We start from the raw sequence: 19863 nt of genomic DNA on the forward strand, positions 1-19863 counted from the left end.
TGGGGCGGCACGGCGGCGCAGTGGTTAGTGCGGGTGCGGCACAGTTCTAAGGTCTCGGGAACCTCCTGTGTGGGTTCAAATCCAGCTACCGGACTTCCTGTGTGGAGTTTTTATGTTCTCCTCGTGCTTGCGTGGGTTTCCTCCGGGCACTCCGGTTTCCTCCCACATTCCAAAAACATGCATTTCAGGTGAATTGGCCGGTCCAGATTGTCCCTAGGTCTGAATGAGCGAGCGAGTTTTCTGTCCCTGTGTGCCCTGCGATTGGCTGCCAACCAGTTCAGGGTGTCCCCTGCCCACTGCCCGATGATTGCTGGGATGGGCTCCAGCCCCCCCGCGACCCTACTGAGGATAAGCGGTGAAGCTAATGAGAATGTTTTTATATAAAATAGAAAAGTTTAGTATTTGTTTTTTTTTAATCCTTTATCACTTTAGTTAATGTATTTTTTATTTTGTTTCTTTTTTTCCATTTGTCTTTTTTCCTTTATTTTCCCCCTTTTTAATTCATTCCATGCATAGTGTTACATAATTTAAAAAAAACTAGAGTTGTTCGGGACCCGAGAGATTCTGCTCTTTTTAGTGAGCCGAGCCAATAAAGCTGGTTCTCTAAAAAGAGTCCAAATCCCCATCTTTTCAAATAAACTTCGGTCAAAGACGTCACTGCGCCGTTTCCTATTTGCTCGGAAAATTTCAAATTTTTTGACTTGCAACTTCTTTTTAAAGTAACAGAAATAGCTACTTTCCCTGGTAACTAGTTACTCTTACTAAAGAGTAATTCAGTTAGTAACTCAATTACTTTTTGGTAGTAGTGAGTACCTACAACTGAAACTCCTTTAAAATAAGCATAATCTGCAAATGGGGCAAGGATTTTGTGTGGGTCTCTGCTGAAGTAAGATGGTTTGTAAATAGTTTTATTTGGAACAAACATCCTAATGTTTTATACATATTTGTAGAAAAATATGATCAAATTTGCAAAATAGTCTGCTATGGGACGTGGCTTATAATTTAGTTTTGCAATTTATTTCCACATTTGGTGTCTGCTGCTAAGAAAACGTTATTACATCCACATCCATACATACCATTATTATGAATGCCAAAATTTCACTAAATATTGTAAGGGAATGTGAAATGATTCATTTTTTTTATCAGTGAAAAACACAGAAGACAATACATTAAACTATAATCAAAAAACATTTATTTCAGAAATCATTTGACTAATTTGTTTAAGATTTTTAAATGTTATGTGTAACAAAAGTAACAGTTATGATGAACGGTAAATGTTTTTTATTTCATTTTATGTTTAATACATTACATTTTATTTTTTATGTGCAATAGTTTGTTGTTATTTTCAGATCAATTTTAAATTGTATTTTTTTGTATCAAGAAGTTATTTTTCTTTAAAATAAATTAATGAATAACTATTTTATATATATATATATAGAGAGAGAGAGAGAGAGAGAGAGAGAGAGAGAGAGAGAGAGAGAGAGAGAGAGAGAGAGAGAGAGAGAGAGAGAGAGAGAGAGAGAGAGAGAGAGAGAGAGAGAGAGAGAGAGAGAGAGAGAGAGAGAGAGATGTATATATAATCGTTTGCAAAATGTTAACATTACAAGAATAGTAATCAACACAGCCCAGAAAATCATCGGCTGATCCCTTCCAAGTCTAGAAGACGTTGCCGGCTTGTGAGACCGCAGCAGAGGCATCAACATTATTATGGACTCCTCCCAACCCGGCCATCACCTCTTTGACCTGTTGCCCTCTGGTAGGTGCTAGAGGTACCTTAAAGCTAAGAAAAAAAGGCTCAGCAATAGCTTTTTCCCCAAGGGCTATCACCACCCTAAACGAGAGCACAAAACTTTGCAACTTATAAGGGGATTTTTGTTGCTGTTAAATGTTATTATGCTTCTTTTCCTTGCACTATTGTTACATTGCACAATTTTTTATTATAACTTAGCCAGCCTCTAAGCAATAAATAGTCAATATTATTTGCCCATTATCCTGATAGTTATTTTTTCTTTTTTAAGTTTTTATTACATGTTTAAGCTAGAGTTCTATGTCTAAACTTGCATACAATGTTTAAAAAAGGTTAATATCAATTACAATAAAGACAATTCAATTCAAAATGCATGAATATATTTTTACTGGCCCTGCGATTGGCTGGCAACCAGTTCAGGGTGTCCCCTGCCCACTGCCCGATGATTGCTGGGATGGGCTCCAGCACCCCCGCGACCCTACTAAGGATAAGCGGTGCAGCTAATGAGATGAGATATTTTTACTGCTACATTTTTTTTCTTCGTTATAGAAAGTATTTCATGTACTTTTTTCCCTTGAAGTATGTTGTGCACTATTGTCACTTGCTGACTGTCATGTTCCCCTTTTCTGCCTTGTTACCACCTTAGACCGTGGTAGCGTGAACAGCACCCCCCCACCTCGCAAAACGAAAGGGGACACGGCAGTAACCAAATCCCATGAAGCCCCGACTTTCTTGGAATGTGTGTGTCATATCCCTAATACTTACATCCAGGTTATTAAATAAACACACCACTACCATTACACACGTTTAGTTGTTTGGGGTCGTGGGTGGGTCAAAAAAAAGCCCCGCTAAAAGAGTGAGAAGATGGAAGCCCCCACCTCTTTCCGTAAATCCATCTTTTTTCCCCTCCCCTCCCTCCTTTTTACCTCATCCGCCTGCTGTATAAATATCTGTCAGCGACACGGGGACAGATCATTAAGCAACCTGCTCGCAAAGGAGGCAACAGCAACCAGAGAGACTCCCCCTGACAAGCCCGTTTGATATTTACTCCCTCCTCCATCCTCTTCATCATGTTCCTGCTACTCTCCATGTTCCTGTTGGGGCTCCTGGCCACGCAGGGTGACGCCCAGGACCGAGCAGCCCTCTGGCGAGGAAATGACCGCAGTGGGCGCTGCCAGTACACCTTCACCGTCGCCAGCCCGACCGAGGCCAGCTGCTCCCAGGCCGGAGGCCCCGAGATGGAGGCCGTGAAGAACAGACTCACCCTGCTGGAGGCGCTGGTGTCCAGGCTTAACGGAGCGAACGCGGGGCCTGACGCCGGGGCCCGAGTCCAGGAGGCGCTGACCCGGGCGTTGGGTGAGAGGAACCTCCTGCAAGGCGAGAAAGAGCGTCTGGAGAGGGAGCTGGGCTCACTTCAGAGGCGCTTGGAGGAGATGCTGAGGGAGACGGAGATTCTAAGAAGCAGACCGTGTCCCCCGCAGACTCCTGTGGTTCCCAACCCTGGTCGAATGAGACCTGGTGGAGGTAAGAAGCACAATTACTTAAAGATGGGTTGCAATTTTTGAGGTGTATTAAAAAGTAGAATATTTTCTCTTATTAGGAATGATTTAACAGTTCCCAACTTAGTGAAAGGCGCTTCGAGATACAATGTACTATAATTATTATTGTGTTTTTTTCCATATCTGCTTTTTTCTTATTTTAAGCAGCGCTTTTTCGGTACGGAACACATTAGGAAGGAAGAATAGGGGGGACATGGGGGGAGGTGTCGGAAGTGTGATTTCATGCTCGTCCTTGCGGCTTTTTGTTTGTTTACCCTGAAAGTGGTGAGAGAAGGAAAAGGCCTGTTTCAAGTAGAGTCCAAACACCAACCCAAACCCCAAAAAGATGAAAACAAGAAGAGTGCATCTAAGAAATGCACACGTAACATAAGGAGCTTGCAATGATGACACAATCAGAAAATGGTGGCAGCGGGTAAAAATGTTCCACTTTGCGTCCAGCACCTTTAAGGTGTTTCCACATTAGTCCTTGCTTTACTGTCATTGGATACACCAAATGCCAAATTTCCAAACTCGATATTTAGTTCCCAGTAGTGGTAGAAAAACGACATAATTTACCTTGTATTTCTAGCAACAAATAATTCTTAAAATTTGTAACTTTTTCTCGAATAATTATCCTTTTTTAATCAAATAAAATCATAATACACAATAACCGAAAACAAATGAAAAATGAATGTATAATTCATTTTGTTGAGTCGCGCAAATCCTTCAGAGTTCCCGATTTGATTTTTTTTTATAGTTATTAAAGCTATTGGAAATTATATTAGAGCTCGATCTGGCCCGCAGCCTGTATTTTTAACATGGCTGTTCAGGTAGCCCCTAAGACAGGGGTGTCAAACTCATTTTAACTCGGGGGGCCACACGATTGAACAAACATTCTGCCGGGGGCCAGACTAGTAGATTAAAGAGAAAGAAAAAGAGATAAAAAAATAAGAGAAAGTGGGAGGGAAAAGGAGAGAGGGCGAGACAAAGAAAGAAAGAGAGTGAGAGAGCGTGAGAAACAAAAGATAAAAAGTTGCGAGAGAGGGGGAAAAGAAAGGGAGAGGAAGAAAGAAATCCAAAGAGAAATAGAAAGACAGAAGGAGAGAAAAGAGAAAAGAAAGTGCAAAGGGTATGAAGAGAGAAAGAGAAAGGAGAGAATAGGAAGTTAGAGCAAAAGAGGTTAAAAGACACAGAGAGAGAAAGAGACAAAGAGCAACAAAGGAAGAGAAAATAAGAGACACAGAGAGTGAAAGAGACTGAGCCAGAGTGGGAGAAAAGGGGTGGAAAAGAAAGAAAGAGAGAGAGAGAGAAATAAATAAATACAATTACAGTGTCTTTGTGAGAGGCACCTGGCTTTGGCAACATCAAGTTGACATATTTCAACCTGCAGCTTGTTTTTCTCTTGCGCTTCTCTGAGTGCTGTCTCGCGGGCCGGATTAAATCCCTTAGCAGGCCCGATCTGGCCCGCGGGCCGCCTGTTTGACACCTGTGCCCTAAGACCATCTGAGTAGCCTGTGAACATGTTCTGAAAATATCTTAACAGTGATGAGTCATTGTGATTTTCTTAGAAATTGTATCTCTAACCGGCATACTGTTTTTGTGGTTGAATTCGCCTATTACAACCCTACATTTAATTACTCAAACCTAGTAATAACATCGTAACAACCTAGTAATAACATGATAATTTGGTATTTTAAAAATGCATATCAAACTTGTAGCCCTTCGCGCTTATCAGTAAGCTTCAAAAAGAGTGGTGCTCCTTCTCCACCACATACTCATTTAGATACCTCCGGTACACTGGGGACAAATTAATATTTTGAATTGGATGTTTGCATGTGAACAGAGCTCAGTTTACCCCGCGCCCCCTCCTCTAGTGGGTCAGCTCACTATTTGCTAGCCCTTATGCCAGACGTCAGGGGGATTGAAATGCGATGCATGGCCTGAAAGAGGAGGTTACGCATTTGAAGCTTTTAATGACGCCAGTGAAGGGGGACAAAAAGGGGGGCTGTTGGGATCTTCGACTCCCTACAAAAAAAAAACAGGGAGGTAAAGCTCTGCATTTGAGGTAGAGGAGGTCCAAATCTTTAATTACCCCCACTAGTGTCCACAATAGATCCATACTCGGACCTGGTTTCTCAGCGAAGGTCAGGTGTGCCAAGAAATCACTGTGGCGACCAGGGTTGGGTAGGGTTACTTTAACTGGATTACTTTCAATTACTTTTGGATTACTCTAATACCAAATATGCTAATAAAAGATAAAAGAAACTAAATTTTGTGCAGGCTTGTAGAGTAACGGAATACATGGAACGCCCAAAACGATGTTGGCAAGCTGTTTGGATTTATTTTCATTTTGAAACTGTCGCATTTTATGTCAGTTTTGCCGGAGATCAAAGAGATCAAAGCCAGGAGAGAAAGCTTACCACGTGTTGTGAGTCATTTTGCACCAAATGCATATTGCACAAACCCTACGATACCAAACTGTATGTAACATCCTATATGCCGACATTTCTTGGGTAAATTTTGCGTGAATTATAACTATAACCTTATCCTCCTTGTTTTATAACCTTATCTTCTCTGTTCCTTTATCTTCTTGGGTTTTTTACCTCACTGTGATTGTGTGAAACTGGAGTGTCATGCCCAATCTCGTTGTCACAATATGTTAACCCAATTTGTAACAATGGCAATAAAGGTGTATTCTATTCTATTCTATTCTATTCTATTCTATTCTATTCTAATTTTATTCATATTTAGTTTCTTTTGTCTTTTATTAGCATACTTGGTTTTGGAGTAATCCAAAAGTAATTGAAAGTAATCATGTTAAAGTAACCCTACCCAACCCTGGTGGCGACTAACAGAGATGGGAGAACATCTGGACCACACACACGGGGGGTTCGTCAAAAGTGTTTACCTGAAGTACTGATGGATGGTTTTGTCCACAGACCTTTGATATTTCTCTCATTTAGTTTTCTACTAAGAACTTTCAGAGGTTGTTTTCGGTCCCGCTTGAGTTTTTCCTGTCTCTGGCATTTCTCACTGCATGGAAGCCATTAAAATTTTCTTTCTAGCTCATTAAATCTGAATGTTTTTATGCCACTGCTCACAGTTTTGACCTTTTTCTCAACTTGAGCTCTGTTTGCATATGTTATGGATTGATGAGAATTTTATTTTTTAAGTCCTATCCTGGCTTTTTGTTGCCTAAACAATACATTTGGTTTCATATTCCACCAACATTTTCTGACATTCACACATTTTGTAGTGGTTGGCAGATAGAAACACTTAAAAGCTTAGGGTGGCACATCAAGACTAAAATCCAATGTCTAATTTCGTTGAATACAATGTTTTGCTGAGGTTTTGAGCTTTTCCTTGCCCGCATGTTGGTTTAAGATCAGGTAATGGTGTGATTGTAATCCTGTGCAGTCCTTTGAGACATTTTTGTGATTAAGGTCTATATAAATACATGTGACTTGACTACGTTGCTATCAATGAAAGAAAGGCAATTCTATTATATTCTACAGGTTATTAATGAAATTGACCGTTTCTTGTTCAATAATAATAAGTGTAATTAAATGATTTCTACACAGAAAATTTACAGTTTTATATATAAGAAAAAAAGAATATTATCTCTCCTAGGGTTAGGTAAAGGGTTAGGGGGTAAGGGTTATACTGTGTTTTTATCCGATTCATTTTTTAAATTTCCTGTATATCACTGCAAGGACAAAATCTGATGAAAAATGAAAAAGAATAACCCCTTCTAAGTAAAATAACTCTTGTTTTTAATCACTATTTCTGTATTACATAATTACTTTTACTTTTATGTATTGTTTAAATTTGAAGCCTGAAGCTCCATACTAATAATTGGAGTAAAAATAAGTAAAATGTTCTTATTCTGTTGGCATCAGGTATTTATTATATTTTCTTTGTCTTTTTCCCTTTCCGTGAATCCCTGCAAACATTGTCCAAAACCGAAGAAAGAAACCCGAGTGTAATAACAATAATAAGCTTTCCAAGCAAAAATATTGTATTTTTTGACTGCTACATCTAATACTTTACTCTAATAATTTATAATGAAAATCAATAATTTACCAGCATAATTTTTGTTTGCAACATATTTTCCGGACTATAAGACACACCCTTCAAAAATAATCTTTTGTCAAATGTTTTTCATATATAAGGTGTACTGGACTATAAGGTGCATGGAACTAAAACTACCATGATGGCTGAGGTCGCATAAAATAATCAGAAAATGTAAATGGTCTGCATTTATATAGCGCTTTTCAAGTCAATGAAGACTTCCCAAAGCGCTTCACACTTTTCCCTTTTACACACTAACTAAACGATAGCAGCGTCGGCAACTACCTGCTATTGGGGGCACTGTATGTAACATCCTACATGCCCAGATTTCTTCTGTAAATATTGTGTAAATTATAACCTTATCTTCTTTGTTCCTTTATCCTCTTTGTTTTATTTTATCCTCACTGTTGAATGTGAAACTGGAGTGCCACGTCCAATTTCGTTGTCACAATATGTTCAACCCATTTTGTAACAATGACAATAAAGGTATATTTATTCTATTCTATTCTATTCTATTCTATTAGGGATTCAGTGTCTTCAACATCGAACCTGGGACCTTTTGATCCCAAGACAAGCGCTCTACCTCCTGAGCTAATGACACCCTAGAAATGTATTCGTTATTGGAATTTGATTGCCGTAGAGGGAAAAATGTTTTTTTCCATCAACTCTCTCTCGTGTCGATCTAACATCTCCATCTTTAAAGAACCAGTGTGTAATATTTGACCACTAGATGGCACTGAATTGTCTAATGGGAAAAAAGACTAGTGCCACAGTGCCAGACAAACATGGTGACACCCTTAGATACAAATTTCTTGACCTATGATTTTTTCATAAAAATTAATAAGTTTACATATTTTTTTCTTGTATCGAATTCAAAGTATTTTTTAATTGAATGAACGTTTTTTGTACCACTAGGAGCGCTCTACCTCCTGAGCCAGGACAGGCAATATTTATTTTTTGATATATAAAAAAATCTATCATTTTTACTTAATGCACTATGTATTTTTATGGATTTGGAAATTATTCAATTATATTTTAATTATATATTTTTTTAAACGATTAAAAAATATATACATTTTTTTTAATTCAATAAAAGTACTTCACTTATGTGTATTCAAATTTTATTACGTACATTATATGTATGTTATATTATTTCCTGATAAATGCAAACTTATGTCATAGAATATAAACTGACATTATGAAATTTTGTTTCACCATTGAAATAGATTCACTCATGAATTTTTTACTATATGACCAAGCATTTTATTGTAATTATGCAGTTCCAATTTTATTTACCATATTCTCCAATCTATAAGAGGCATTGGATTAAAAACTTGCTTTATAATGGAAAATTTCGGGTTTGTAGGTAGCTTATAGTCTGGAATAAAATGTTTTTTTTTTTGCAGGATTGAAAAAAATCATAAACAGAAGAGTTACTCTTAAATGTCTGGTAGCAATTCCATTAGTTTCTTGAATTGGTGGCCCTTTTCTGCGCATTCAATGAAATCCATAATGGTCCTGCTCATAACTCACAGCACTATGATAGATGGTATTGTCTCAACAAAGTCCTGACTGGGAATCTCTGATTGCAATTTTCTGTGGCGTTCAGGAGACACCCGCCAGAGTGAAAGTCTAAAGAATTTTGTCTGTTTAGGTTCCAATCCCGTTTCCAACCTTATGACGCTTCCCAACAGGCTGGGTGATGGCGGCAGTTTAAGAGGTCAGGTCTTCTTCTAATTTTTGATTTGTCACATCACGTTTGGGCTCTTTGATGATGTTTGTTGTTTCTTTTTTTTTTTTAACAGACCCGATGTGGCAGCAAGGGTTCCAGGAAGTCAAGGCTGAGGTGACTGAAGTTCCGGCTCCCGAAACATATACAGGTGAGAGTAGTGACAGGACATGCATTTCACACCTAGGCCTTCAGTAGTGATGGATCTGAATCTGTCCCACCCTCAATAACTATTTTAGGCTGAAAAGGTCAGTTTGACAGAAGCAGTGGAAACAGGAATTTTTTTCTTCACCTTTTTTATTGCGATACTTTCGTTACTGCCCCCTTGCCAATTACAGGTTGCTTATACAAGCCTTAACCATACAAAATATAGCACTGAAGCAACTTATGAACAAATTCAACTTACGAACAATCGTCTCGTTCGGAAGTAGGGCAGCGTCTGTATTTCATTTTATGGCCCCTAATACACTTCAGTTATTAAATTTTATAACCTTGAAACGTTTCACTGGAGACCCTATCACAACATAAGTGTTGAATATAAAAGCACACATCTGGATGCAGAACAACCAAGAGAAATGCAATAAAAGGAAGCTGACAGCAGTGTTCCCTCTAAGCTGCGTGCGTGCGCAATCGCGCACTGCCCGCACATTCTCAGCGCACAAGAAAATCTATCCAGCGCAATGTTCCCTCGAAGCTGCGTGTGTGTAGAGTTTTTCGAGAACCGGCTTCTTCGGCTCGGCTCACTATAAGGAACCGGCTCTTTCGGGTCTCAAACGGCTCTTCAGGTTGTTTTTGCTTCTTTCATCCCTATATGACCAAATATTATGTAAAAGTATGCACAAAATGACTTAAAGGAAGAGGGAATAGAACAAAAAAGAGAAAAATACCAAAATGAAAAAGTAGTGAGAAAGTGAGAAAAAAAAGAAAGGAAGAGAAAAAACGAAGGAAAATTTCAGAAAAAAGCCAGAAAAAAAAGAAAAGAAAGAAACAAAGGAAAAAAGTAAATAGAGGACAAAAAGAAAAAGTAACAGCTAGGAAAAAAAAAAACACAATTTTTTTTAAAAGGGATTGAAAAAAATAAATTGAAAAAACTGGAAAAAAGAAGAAAAAGTTTGTGTCTAAAAAATTAGAGGGAACATTGGCTGACAGACATTTTGGAATTATTGAGTAAGTATTCATAGACAAAATATTATTAACACATGATTCAGATATTTTCTACGCCAGCAGAGAAGCCCTGACGCCCCCCACCCTAACCCCTTGGTGAGAGACATTTAAAATTCTGCTCACACGGGTGTTAAAGTTAAAACTTATATAAACTCTATGTTGGCAGAATTACTCAAATAAAAACAAGCATTAAGGTAAATAAATTTCCCAAGCGGGAGAGCACTCCCGTGGGTGTAGTTAACTTTATTCACACAGGAAAAAGAAAAATACACCAGAAATGCGACTTCAAAATAAAAGAGTACAAGACTGATAAACGTACAAGAGATGCAATTAGACTGATTATTGAAGCGTTACTTCATGTGTGTGTGCGTGTGAAAGATTGTTTTTATATTTAGGAATATAAAAACAAGTTATATTCACACAGTAAATTCTGAGAAATATTACCACCAAAACGACCAACCTATCAACGGGACACCCATTTCCCAGTAATATTCATATTCTTGTATCCTTGTATCATCTGTTAATGAGGGCATCTGAGACGCTTCCAAGCCGTTCCTTCCTCCTGTCCGGCCCACAAACATGACGCTAGCAAACAGGAGCCCCTGAAAAAGAAGCCCCCATGGTGACAGGCCCAAAGTAAATATTACTATTAATAAACCTTGTTGCGCTGGGGTCCATGATATCAATGTCGAGTCGGTGGCGGCAAGTCTGGCTCTGATGACTTTTACAAGGTTTTTGAATCTTCATAGCACGTGCTCTCCGCACATGTGAGCTGGAATCAGAAACGCTGCCAAACCCTGCACCTGGCCGAAACAAGCTGCTGCTCTTCTTCCCGCCAAAGTCCGGCTAGCTAAACTAAGATGTCCTCAACAGAATTTTTTTCTTTAACCAATGTAAAAAAAACTATATACAGAAGACCCACGAGATACAATATTAATCCGTTCTGAGGTGGGCATTACAAAAGGAAATTGTCATATAGCTTGAGATAGAAACCTGTGGCAATTGGCTAATGCGTTCCGAATCCTCAGTACCCCAGAAAACATTAAAATAACGAAATAGTAAATAGAATGTACTAGTTATTTGTTAAATACATGCATGTGATTAAATAGCACTATAAATAAATATACATCAAAGGAAAAATGAAATTTTATATACCTTTGGTGTGACGTGACTTAAACTGGCTGAGTGAAGTATCGGGTGGATGCAAAGGAGGTAGGAAATGCGACAACAGCAGATTAAAAATGAAACCGAGGTTATGAGTGTTGTCATGCCCTCAGGAGATTTACTTGCTTTGATTGCGTTCTTATTATTGATGATAGTCCCAATCGTTGATTTGTTGTGACCATGCAATTGAGAAAGGGTAGTGATTTGTATGCCTTCTTAATATTTCTTGACAATAACAACATACTTTAGCTAGCGGCATCGAACGGCTTTTCCAACAAATACACCAAACCGCACACAATTAGCCGTGTTTAGGTAGTACAAACAACCGCTCGCTTTTGGTATAAAAAAGTCAAACTTGAGATGAAATGTGACGGAAGAGAATATACTTACATCGCGTCGCCGAATTCCTCCGTGATAAACAGCGCCACAGAAGAAGGTGGTGAGGTGGGAGGAGTTGAAGGAGGGGGGGTGAGCGAAGCAGTAACTGACCATGACCAAGCATTGTGTCAGGGCCTCCCCCTCCCCTTCACAATAAGAGTGTCCACACTGTGTCCTCAGTTGACATAAGCTCCCGCTTGCTCAAGTCAATAAATGCTTTTATTGAGAAGGTAAGGTATATTTTTTAGACTCGCGAAGCTCTGAACCCGCAAAAGTGGAACCGCGAATTAGCGAGGTTCCACTGTATAATAATAATAATAATAATAATAATAATTTCCTTTGTATTGTCATTCTTTGTAACAATGTACACAGAACGAAATGTCGATACACCTGACCCGTTGTAGCGGGTCGATGCAGCCGCAGCCAGAGGGCGCCGCCATTATACCAATTAGGTATGTCTCGGTCGAGGCGCGAACCAGCGACCTCCCAGTCTCAAAGCGGGCACACTACCATCTAGGCTACTGAGCTGGTATATGTTAATGTATGAGTAATTAAGGCTAAAACATTCTTAGGACCAATAGCAGACAGGCTTCTTAGACCATCATATGCACTAACACTGCAAAGTTAGCAGAATAATTTGTAGTTGATGTCGTATCGTGGTGAGAATGCCTGTAAAGTGGAGGGGTAGTGGGTTTGACGAAAGAACATCGTTATTCTTCAAAGTGAAAATGTCGTAATCCCTAAACTAAATGTGTTTGTTTTTTTTTCCTGACAAACGGCAGTACCGTAAATTCCGGACTATAGAGCGCACCTGATTAAAAGCCTCACCACCACATTTTAAGAGGATAACCGCTTTTGTACGTACTCAAGCCGCACCTGTATATAAGCCGCATGCGCCCACATTAAAACATGTAACACAATCACAAAATTAACCCATACCCGACTTTGAGTCCCGCGATTGTAACTAAATATTAAGTACCACAAACCGGCAAACGAATGGAAAATGATACCGGTACTTAATGTTTGATGCAGACCGGGTACCTGTTGAATGTAATCCAAGGAAAAAAAGTATATATTTCCAAAGGTAAGGGTGGGAAAAATATATATCCACTATTGTCCGCTGCGACAGGTCTCACTCACCTTTACCCCACTTCCCGTCAGCCCGCGTTTGCTCCGCCTCTCTTAATTCGCAAAACATATCAGAATAAGTGTCTCAACAAAAATATACAGTTGCAAATACATATTAAACATGGTTACACATATTTACAAAGAAAGACGGTACACCGAGAGAGTTTTCAAATCTTTAATAATAATATTATAACTTTCATCCCAAACGGTGCCTGTGAAGGGTAGCAAAACGCTACCAGGAACACGCTCGCAACACAGTCGACGGATGTGTTAAAAAAAACATAACGCACCTTTAGAAATCACGGTAAACCGTCCTCATCTTCGTCCTAATAACTGACGTCATCAAAGTCATCTTCCTTCAGTATGGGAAAGACACTTTGTCATATAGACGTCGTCCCACGCTTCCTCATTCAAAAACACGCTAGCAACACGCTCGCAAAGCAAAGTTTACGTGCAGTAGCTCTGTTTCCTTCTTTATCGGACTGCCCGATTGCTTTTAGCTTAAAAGCTGCGTCATGTGCCTTTCTTGTTGCAATTAACATGGTGAGGATATGTCTACGCTAATTTAATTTGCGCACAAGCCAAGAAGTTGCAGTCTTCCTCGGCGCATATATTCCACCGGTCTAAATCTTACCTTTTGTACTCGAGCGCCGCTGCCGGCCGTTAGAAAAATTACTTAAATTCGCCGCATCACTGAATAAGCCGCAGGGTTGAACGTTTGGGAAAAAAGTAGCGGCTTATAGTCCGGAATTTACAGTAATCCAATGATGTGGCGCAGGTTGCGGCGTGGTGGTGTGGGTGTCGGAACCCGTGACGCACAGAAAGGCCGACAGCATCGCGGGCAAGTACGGCGTATGGATGCAGGACCCCGAGGCCGTGTCCCCGTACGGCCCCGACATGGTATGGCGCATGGACACCGTCGGCTCCGAAGTCAGGCAGCTTTTTGGATATGAAGACATGGAGCAGCTCTCCAGGGGCTTCCCCACCAAGGTGAACATTCTGGACATTTCTTTGGGTGGATTTCTACCAAGGAATGTTGGATATGTTGAAATTGGATTTTTCCGGGGTCAGCGCGGCGGCGCAGTGGTTAGCGCTTGTGCGGCACAGTTCATGTCATGGGAACCTGTCGTGGGTTCAAATCCAGCTCCAGACTTCCTGTGCGGAGTTTTTATGTTCTCCCCGTGCTTGCGTGGGTTTCCTCCGGGCACTCCGGTTACCTCCCACGTTCCAAAAACATGCATTTCAGGTGAATTGGCCGGTCCAAATTGTCCCTAGGTGTGAATGAGCTAATGAATTGTCTGTCCCTGTGTGCCCTGCGATTGGCTGGCAACCAGTTCAGGGTGTCCCCTGCCCACTGCCCGATGATGGCTGTGATGGGCTCCAGCGCCCCCGCGACCCTAATGAGGATAAGCGGTACGGTTAATGAGATGAGATGAGAGATTTTTCCGGCATGTTCCTCCCGGATACGTTGCTGTATGTTGTTTAAAGAGACAGTGTGTATTATTTGACCAATAGGTGGCGCTATATGGTGTAGTGCACAGGTATCAAACTCACTACCCGCGGGCCACATCCGGCCCGGCGTACAATTATATCCGGCCCGTGAAATCCTTTTATATACATCTACAATAATGGCCCGGGTCTATGAAACCCTGCTAACTTTCAAATTATACTCGGATACTAAAAACCACAATGGCCGAGAAAATGATGTTGACTGACGTTGCCGGTAAACCCGTGTGTCTTATTTGTGGAGATTTTGTAGCCGTAATTAAGGATTTTAATGTAAAACGGCACGACAAGACAAAACTTCAGAGTAAGCTGAAAAAGCTTGAATCCAGAGAAAAGATACAGAAAGTTGAAGCGTTAAAGGAGAATATGAAGATGTTTTTCACTAAAGCAAATTCCTAAAGTGAAAAGCACAAATTTTATTTCTATTTTCCGTTTTTTCATAGTTTCATTTTTATAGTTTTGACAGGATATATTTTTATGGAGAGCAACGATTTTTATTTCATTTAATGTTTAAGTTTGTTTATTCTGGAATAATATTCCTGACTGTTTTAAATTCATATTTATTTTTTTTAAAAAGGAAAGTGTATTCAATATTTATCCTGTTCGGCCCGCGACCAGAGGTGTGGTTTGAGTTCTGGTCCTCTGTATGATTGAGTTTGACACCCCTGGTCAATTTTCCCTCTAATCTCTATCAAACATGTCCAAAACTTGACATCAAGTTATATTTTGCTGAGTTTCCGGCAATGCAAAATTATTTTTCTCTTTTGAATGAATTGACTCATGTACTATTGCAAAGGTTGTACGGCCTACAAACGTCGTTTGTTCTTACAATCCTTTCACAAGGTATCCATTTCTTTTTTTTTTCTGATCTATTTTGTCGCATAATATTAACATTTTTGGGGGCTTATTGAGTCGGTTGTAAGATACAGAACTGTATTTAATCACATTTTTTAGTTGAAGTACAATGTTGGCAACAAGATTCACTTGATAAAATTGGAAATTATTAGTATGCGCCACAAACTTTTTCTTCTTTTTTCTGTGTTTTTTTTCAACTTTTTTGTTACTTTTTTCTTTTTGTTCTCTATTTACTTTTTTCCTACATTTCTTTCTTTTCTTTTTTTTCTGGCTTTTTTTCAAAATTTTTCCTTCTTTTTTTCTTCCTTTTGTTTCTTTTTTTCTCAGCTTTTCACTACTTTTTCATTTTGGTATTTTTTTCCCTTCCTTTAAGTCATGTGCATAATTTTACATAATATTTGGTCATGTTGGGATTAAGGAAGCAAAAACAACCTGAAGAGCCGTTTAGGACTTGAAAGAGCCGATTCCTTTCAGTGAGCCGAAGAAGCCGATTCTCTACTAACCTTACTCAACTTCATTCTACTTCGACTCGACTTCAAAATACCGCATTTAGGACACAACGTCAGGGGAACCCGTGTATTTTGACCTTCATGCACTGTAACTTTGACTTAAGTCGCTTCTCAGTAGCCTAGATGGTAGGGCGCCCGCTTTGAGACTGGGAGGTCGCTGGTTCGCGCCTCGGCCGAGTCATACCTAAGACTTATAACATTGGTAAAATGGCGGCGCCCTCTGTTGGCTGCGGCTGCATCGGCTCGCTACAACGGGTCAGGTGTATCGACATTTCGTTCTTACAAAGAATGACAAATGAAATTATTATTATTATTATTATTCTTAATAAGTAATTTTGAGCCCTCCTTTTTGTGCGCTGGCTAGATTTTCTTGTGCGCTGAGAATGTGCGAGCAGTGCGTAATTGCGCACGCGCGCAGCTTAGAGGGAACACTGTTCCTGACCCCTGCTGTAAATGAATGACTTTTATCGTTCTTTTTTTGTTTTTTGTCCTAAAGGTGATTGTGCTGCCAGAACCAGTAGAGGGCACCGGCGCGGTCATCTACCGCGGCTCCCTCTACTACCAGCGCCGCCGTAGCCGCACCCTGATGCGTTACGACCTGGCGTCGGAAAGCGTGGCGGCCCGTCGCGACTTACCTCACGCCGGCTTCCACGGACAATTCCCGTACGCGTGGGGCGGCTACACAGACATCGACCTAGCGGTGGACGAGCGCGGTCTGTGGGCCATCTACTCTACCAGCAAGGCCAAAGGTGCCGTGGTCGTGTCCCGCCTGGACCCTCACGACTTGAGGGTAACCCAGAGCTGGGAGACCAACATCCGGAAGAACAGCGTGGCCAACGCCTTCATGGTGTGCGGCCGTCTGTACACGGTAGCCAGCTACGGGGCGGAAAACACCACCGTCAACTTCGTGTTCGACACGGAAAACGGGCGAGGGCGCCCCCTGGCGGTCCCCTTCAAAAACAAGTATCGTTACAACAGCATGATCGACTACAACCCGGCACAGAAGAAGCTCTTCGCTTGGGACAACTTCCACATGGTGTCCTACGACCTGCGGCTGGGGCGCCCTCCGGCCGATGTTTGAGAACCCCGATCCCATCCGAAAGAGAAGTGACTTTGGCTCGCATCGCACGCTTCTAAGACTCTGAGCCCCCTGCTGGCAAAAAGGCTGCGGAACCCCGACCCAACTATATACACGTTATAACTTAAGATTTACATTTGAGGTTTGTTTATTATTGTTATTGATAATTATTTTTTGAAGGACTTTAAAGCAGGTGTGTCAAAAAGGCGGCATGCGGGCCACATCAGGCCCGCTAAGGGATTGAATCCGGCCCGCGAGACAACACTCGGAGAAGCGCAAGAGAAAAACGAGCTGCAGGTTGAAATATGTCAACTTGATGTTGCCAAAGAAAGGTGCCTCGAACAAAGACACTGTACTTGTATTTCTTTTTCTCTCTATCCCTCTTTTCCACCCCTTTTATTCCACTCTCTGTGTCTCTCTTTTTCTCTTCCTTTGTTGCCCTTTGTCTCTTTCTCTCTCTGTGTCTTTAACTTCTTTTGCTCTAACTTCCTTTTATCTGTTTCCTCTCTTTTCTCTTTCTCTCTTCCTACCCTTCGCGCTTTCTTTTCTCTTTTCTCTCCTTCTGTCTTTCTATTTCTCTTTGGATTTCTTTCTTCCGCTCCCTTTCTTTTCCCCCTCTCTCACGACTTTTTATCTCTTTTGTTTCTCACTCTCTCTCCCTCTCTCTCTTTTTCTTTCTTTGTCCCGCCCTCTCTCCTTTCCCCTCCCTCTTTCTCTTAGTTCTTTATTTCTCTTTTTCTTTCTCTTTAATCTACTAGTCCGGCCCCCGACAGAATGTTTGTTCTATCGTATGGCCCCTGAGTTAAAATGAGTTTGACACCCCTGCTTTAAAAGGACATTGTGTATTATTTAACACCTCCTAGTGGTAAAAAAAACTTTATTTGTTAAAAAACAATATAGATTTGAATAATAAGAAAAAAGACATATCTACCATATAAATGTAAAGGACTGACATAATTGTCCCCCATCTTGCTTCTACGGGGACCCAAAAAAAAAAAATGCTGTGCAAAAAATATGGAGAAAAATTCACTGGTCACTTTGAGTTTCTGTAGTTTGATGCTTCCTTGTACTTTGTAGCACCTGTTTTCAGTTGCTCTACACAATACAGTGACATCTAGTGGTCAAATATTACACAGTGTGCTTTTAATGATACAGTACGGTAACCTTTAGGAGACTATTTCATGCTTAGGAAACTAAGCTATTTTATTTCCCTAAAATAAGATACTAATGTGTATTTTTTTCATTTTTTGGTTTTCTTTTATAATTATTTAAAGACAAAATTGTATCTTAAATGATTAAGGACAAAAAAAGTAAAGATAAAACAAAAATCACTAACCTATAAGTACTGAATTACAAAATTTAAATATTGATTTAAAGGTTTAGTGTCTTTCAAATTTTACCAAATAATTTTAGATTATTTTCTTTCTTTTTCTCTCCAATTTTTTAAGGTTTTTTTTGCAGCTAAAAGAAAGACTTGGTAAGCTTTCCTTAAAAATTGAGAAACCATTAAATTAAATATAATAAAGAATAACTTTTTCCTTATTATTAACTGGACATTTCCCTTGAGGAGCTTAAGCACACTACCAAAACATTATTTTAATTCAATAGTATAAAAAAAATAGTATAAATCAAAATAAAAACACAAGATTTATGATTTTTACTCCCTAAAAATTAAGAATGGTTATTTATTTTTATTGTACTACGTTGTTTTTTTAACTGATTAAAGTTTAGATAGAATAAAAGACGAGAGAAACAAAAAATGCCCATTAATATGTAAGCAAAAACATGTTGTAATGCAAAAGGTAACCAAGAGCATTATCCAGGAAGAGAAACTATTTTTGTACCAGATGTTTGTGTTTATTTGTGTCCATACCTCCTCGGAAACTTTCAACTAAGTTTGTGTGACTTTGATTTTATATGTACAGTATATTATTTTATCGTCATTCCCATGGTCCTCAGTAATGTCTTTACCTAGGAAATTATATTATCCCGATTGGCTAAATCGCCTCGAGTGGTTTATGGCGCCATCTGCTGCTTCGGCGTAAATTTGACACGCAACTTGTCGCATATGATTTATTGACGCGCTTTTTTGTATATATTAAATATACTGCATAATTAATGCGTGTGAAGATATTGCATGGACACTGTAAAAGCTGATGTACATAAGTTGTTCATTTTGAATTAAAATGTATAAGATGAGATTGCAGTTATTGCTTACTAATGTTCATATTTGTGTGATTCTTTGAAAATATGACTTATTAATTGGAATATTTAGTATCAGAGGTGGAATCTCGGATTCAGGAGGTGGTTTTCGTTTGGGCCTCATTAGATAGATACTTTATTCATCCCCGAAGGGAAATTCCCATTTCCAGCAGCATCCCTGAGCTGAGAACAATACAATAATAAAGCAAAAAAGAATACAATATACAAATACCCAGTGTGACGTGCAAATGCCCACTGTAGCGTGTTATATAGAATAACTAGTGCTACACAGAATACATATTGCAATAAGATTCGGTAATATGCAATGTAGGTGGTGTGGTCTACTGTGGGCTTTTACTCTGCCGGGTAGAGTTAAAGAGCCTCATGGCATGAGGAAGAAAAGATCTCTTCAGTCTGTCCGTACTACAAGACAGTGACAGCAGTCTGTCGCTGAAACTGCTCTTTTGTCTGGAGTGAGATGGTCAAATAAATGTAAGGTTCCTCAAAGTTGTTTAACACATTTACATGTTTCTATGCCTAAAATTCTTCATGAGGTACAGTGGAACCTCGGTTTTCGAACAAATCGGAGTCCGACCAAAAATTGAGAAATTCTTGCTTCGCTGTTCGGTCAAAAAAATCGGAGTTCGAACGCCGGTAATGCGTGAGTGCGTAGGCTAGGGTGCGATGCTGAGCGGCGTACGGGTGTAGTTATTGCGTGCGGACGTGCTTCGTTTTGCTTTCGCTTTTAATATAGGTGTACGAAGTGTTTTAGCCCCTAATTATGCCTCCTAAGA

At 39.8% G+C, this 19863-nt stretch overlaps 1 protein-coding gene across 1 annotated transcript; it reads left to right on the forward strand.

The window, feature by feature from the left end:
* Positions 1-2737: 2737 nt before the first annotated feature.
* On the forward strand, positions 2738-19066 carry myoc (myocilin). Its single transcript, XM_088349363.1, has 5 exons — positions 2738-3271; positions 9011-9076; positions 9162-9236; positions 13698-13909; positions 16286-19066. The coding sequence occupies exons 1-5, from the start codon at positions 2818-2820 to the stop codon at positions 16868-16870; spliced, it is 1392 nt and encodes a 463-aa protein (XP_088205489.1). The 5' UTR covers positions 2738-2817; the 3' UTR covers positions 16871-19066.
* Positions 19067-19863: the final 797 nt, after the last annotated feature.

This window comes from Urocampus carinirostris, chromosome 12, assembly GCF_059441175.1.
Source record: "Urocampus carinirostris isolate Australia breed hairy pipefish chromosome 12, RoL_Ucar_1.0, whole genome shotgun sequence".
NCBI lineage: Eukaryota > Metazoa > Chordata > Actinopteri > Syngnathiformes > Syngnathidae > Urocampus > Urocampus carinirostris.

What these genes read in the sequence shown, in the direction of transcription:
- myoc (XM_088349363.1), top strand. Translation starts at nt 2,818, where the DNA reads ATGTTCCTGCTACTCTCCATGTTCCTGTTGGGGCTCCTGGCCACGCAG. An exon ending in TCGAATGAGACCTGGTGGAG is followed by an intron (nt 3,272 to 9,010) that starts GTAAGAAGCACA and finishes TTGTCTGTTTAG; the next exon opens with GTTCCAATCCCGTTTCCAAC. An exon ending in GGCTCCCGAAACATATACAG is followed by an intron (nt 9,237 to 13,697) that starts GTGAGAGTAGTG and finishes GATGTGGCGCAG; the next exon opens with GTTGCGGCGTGGTGGTGTGG.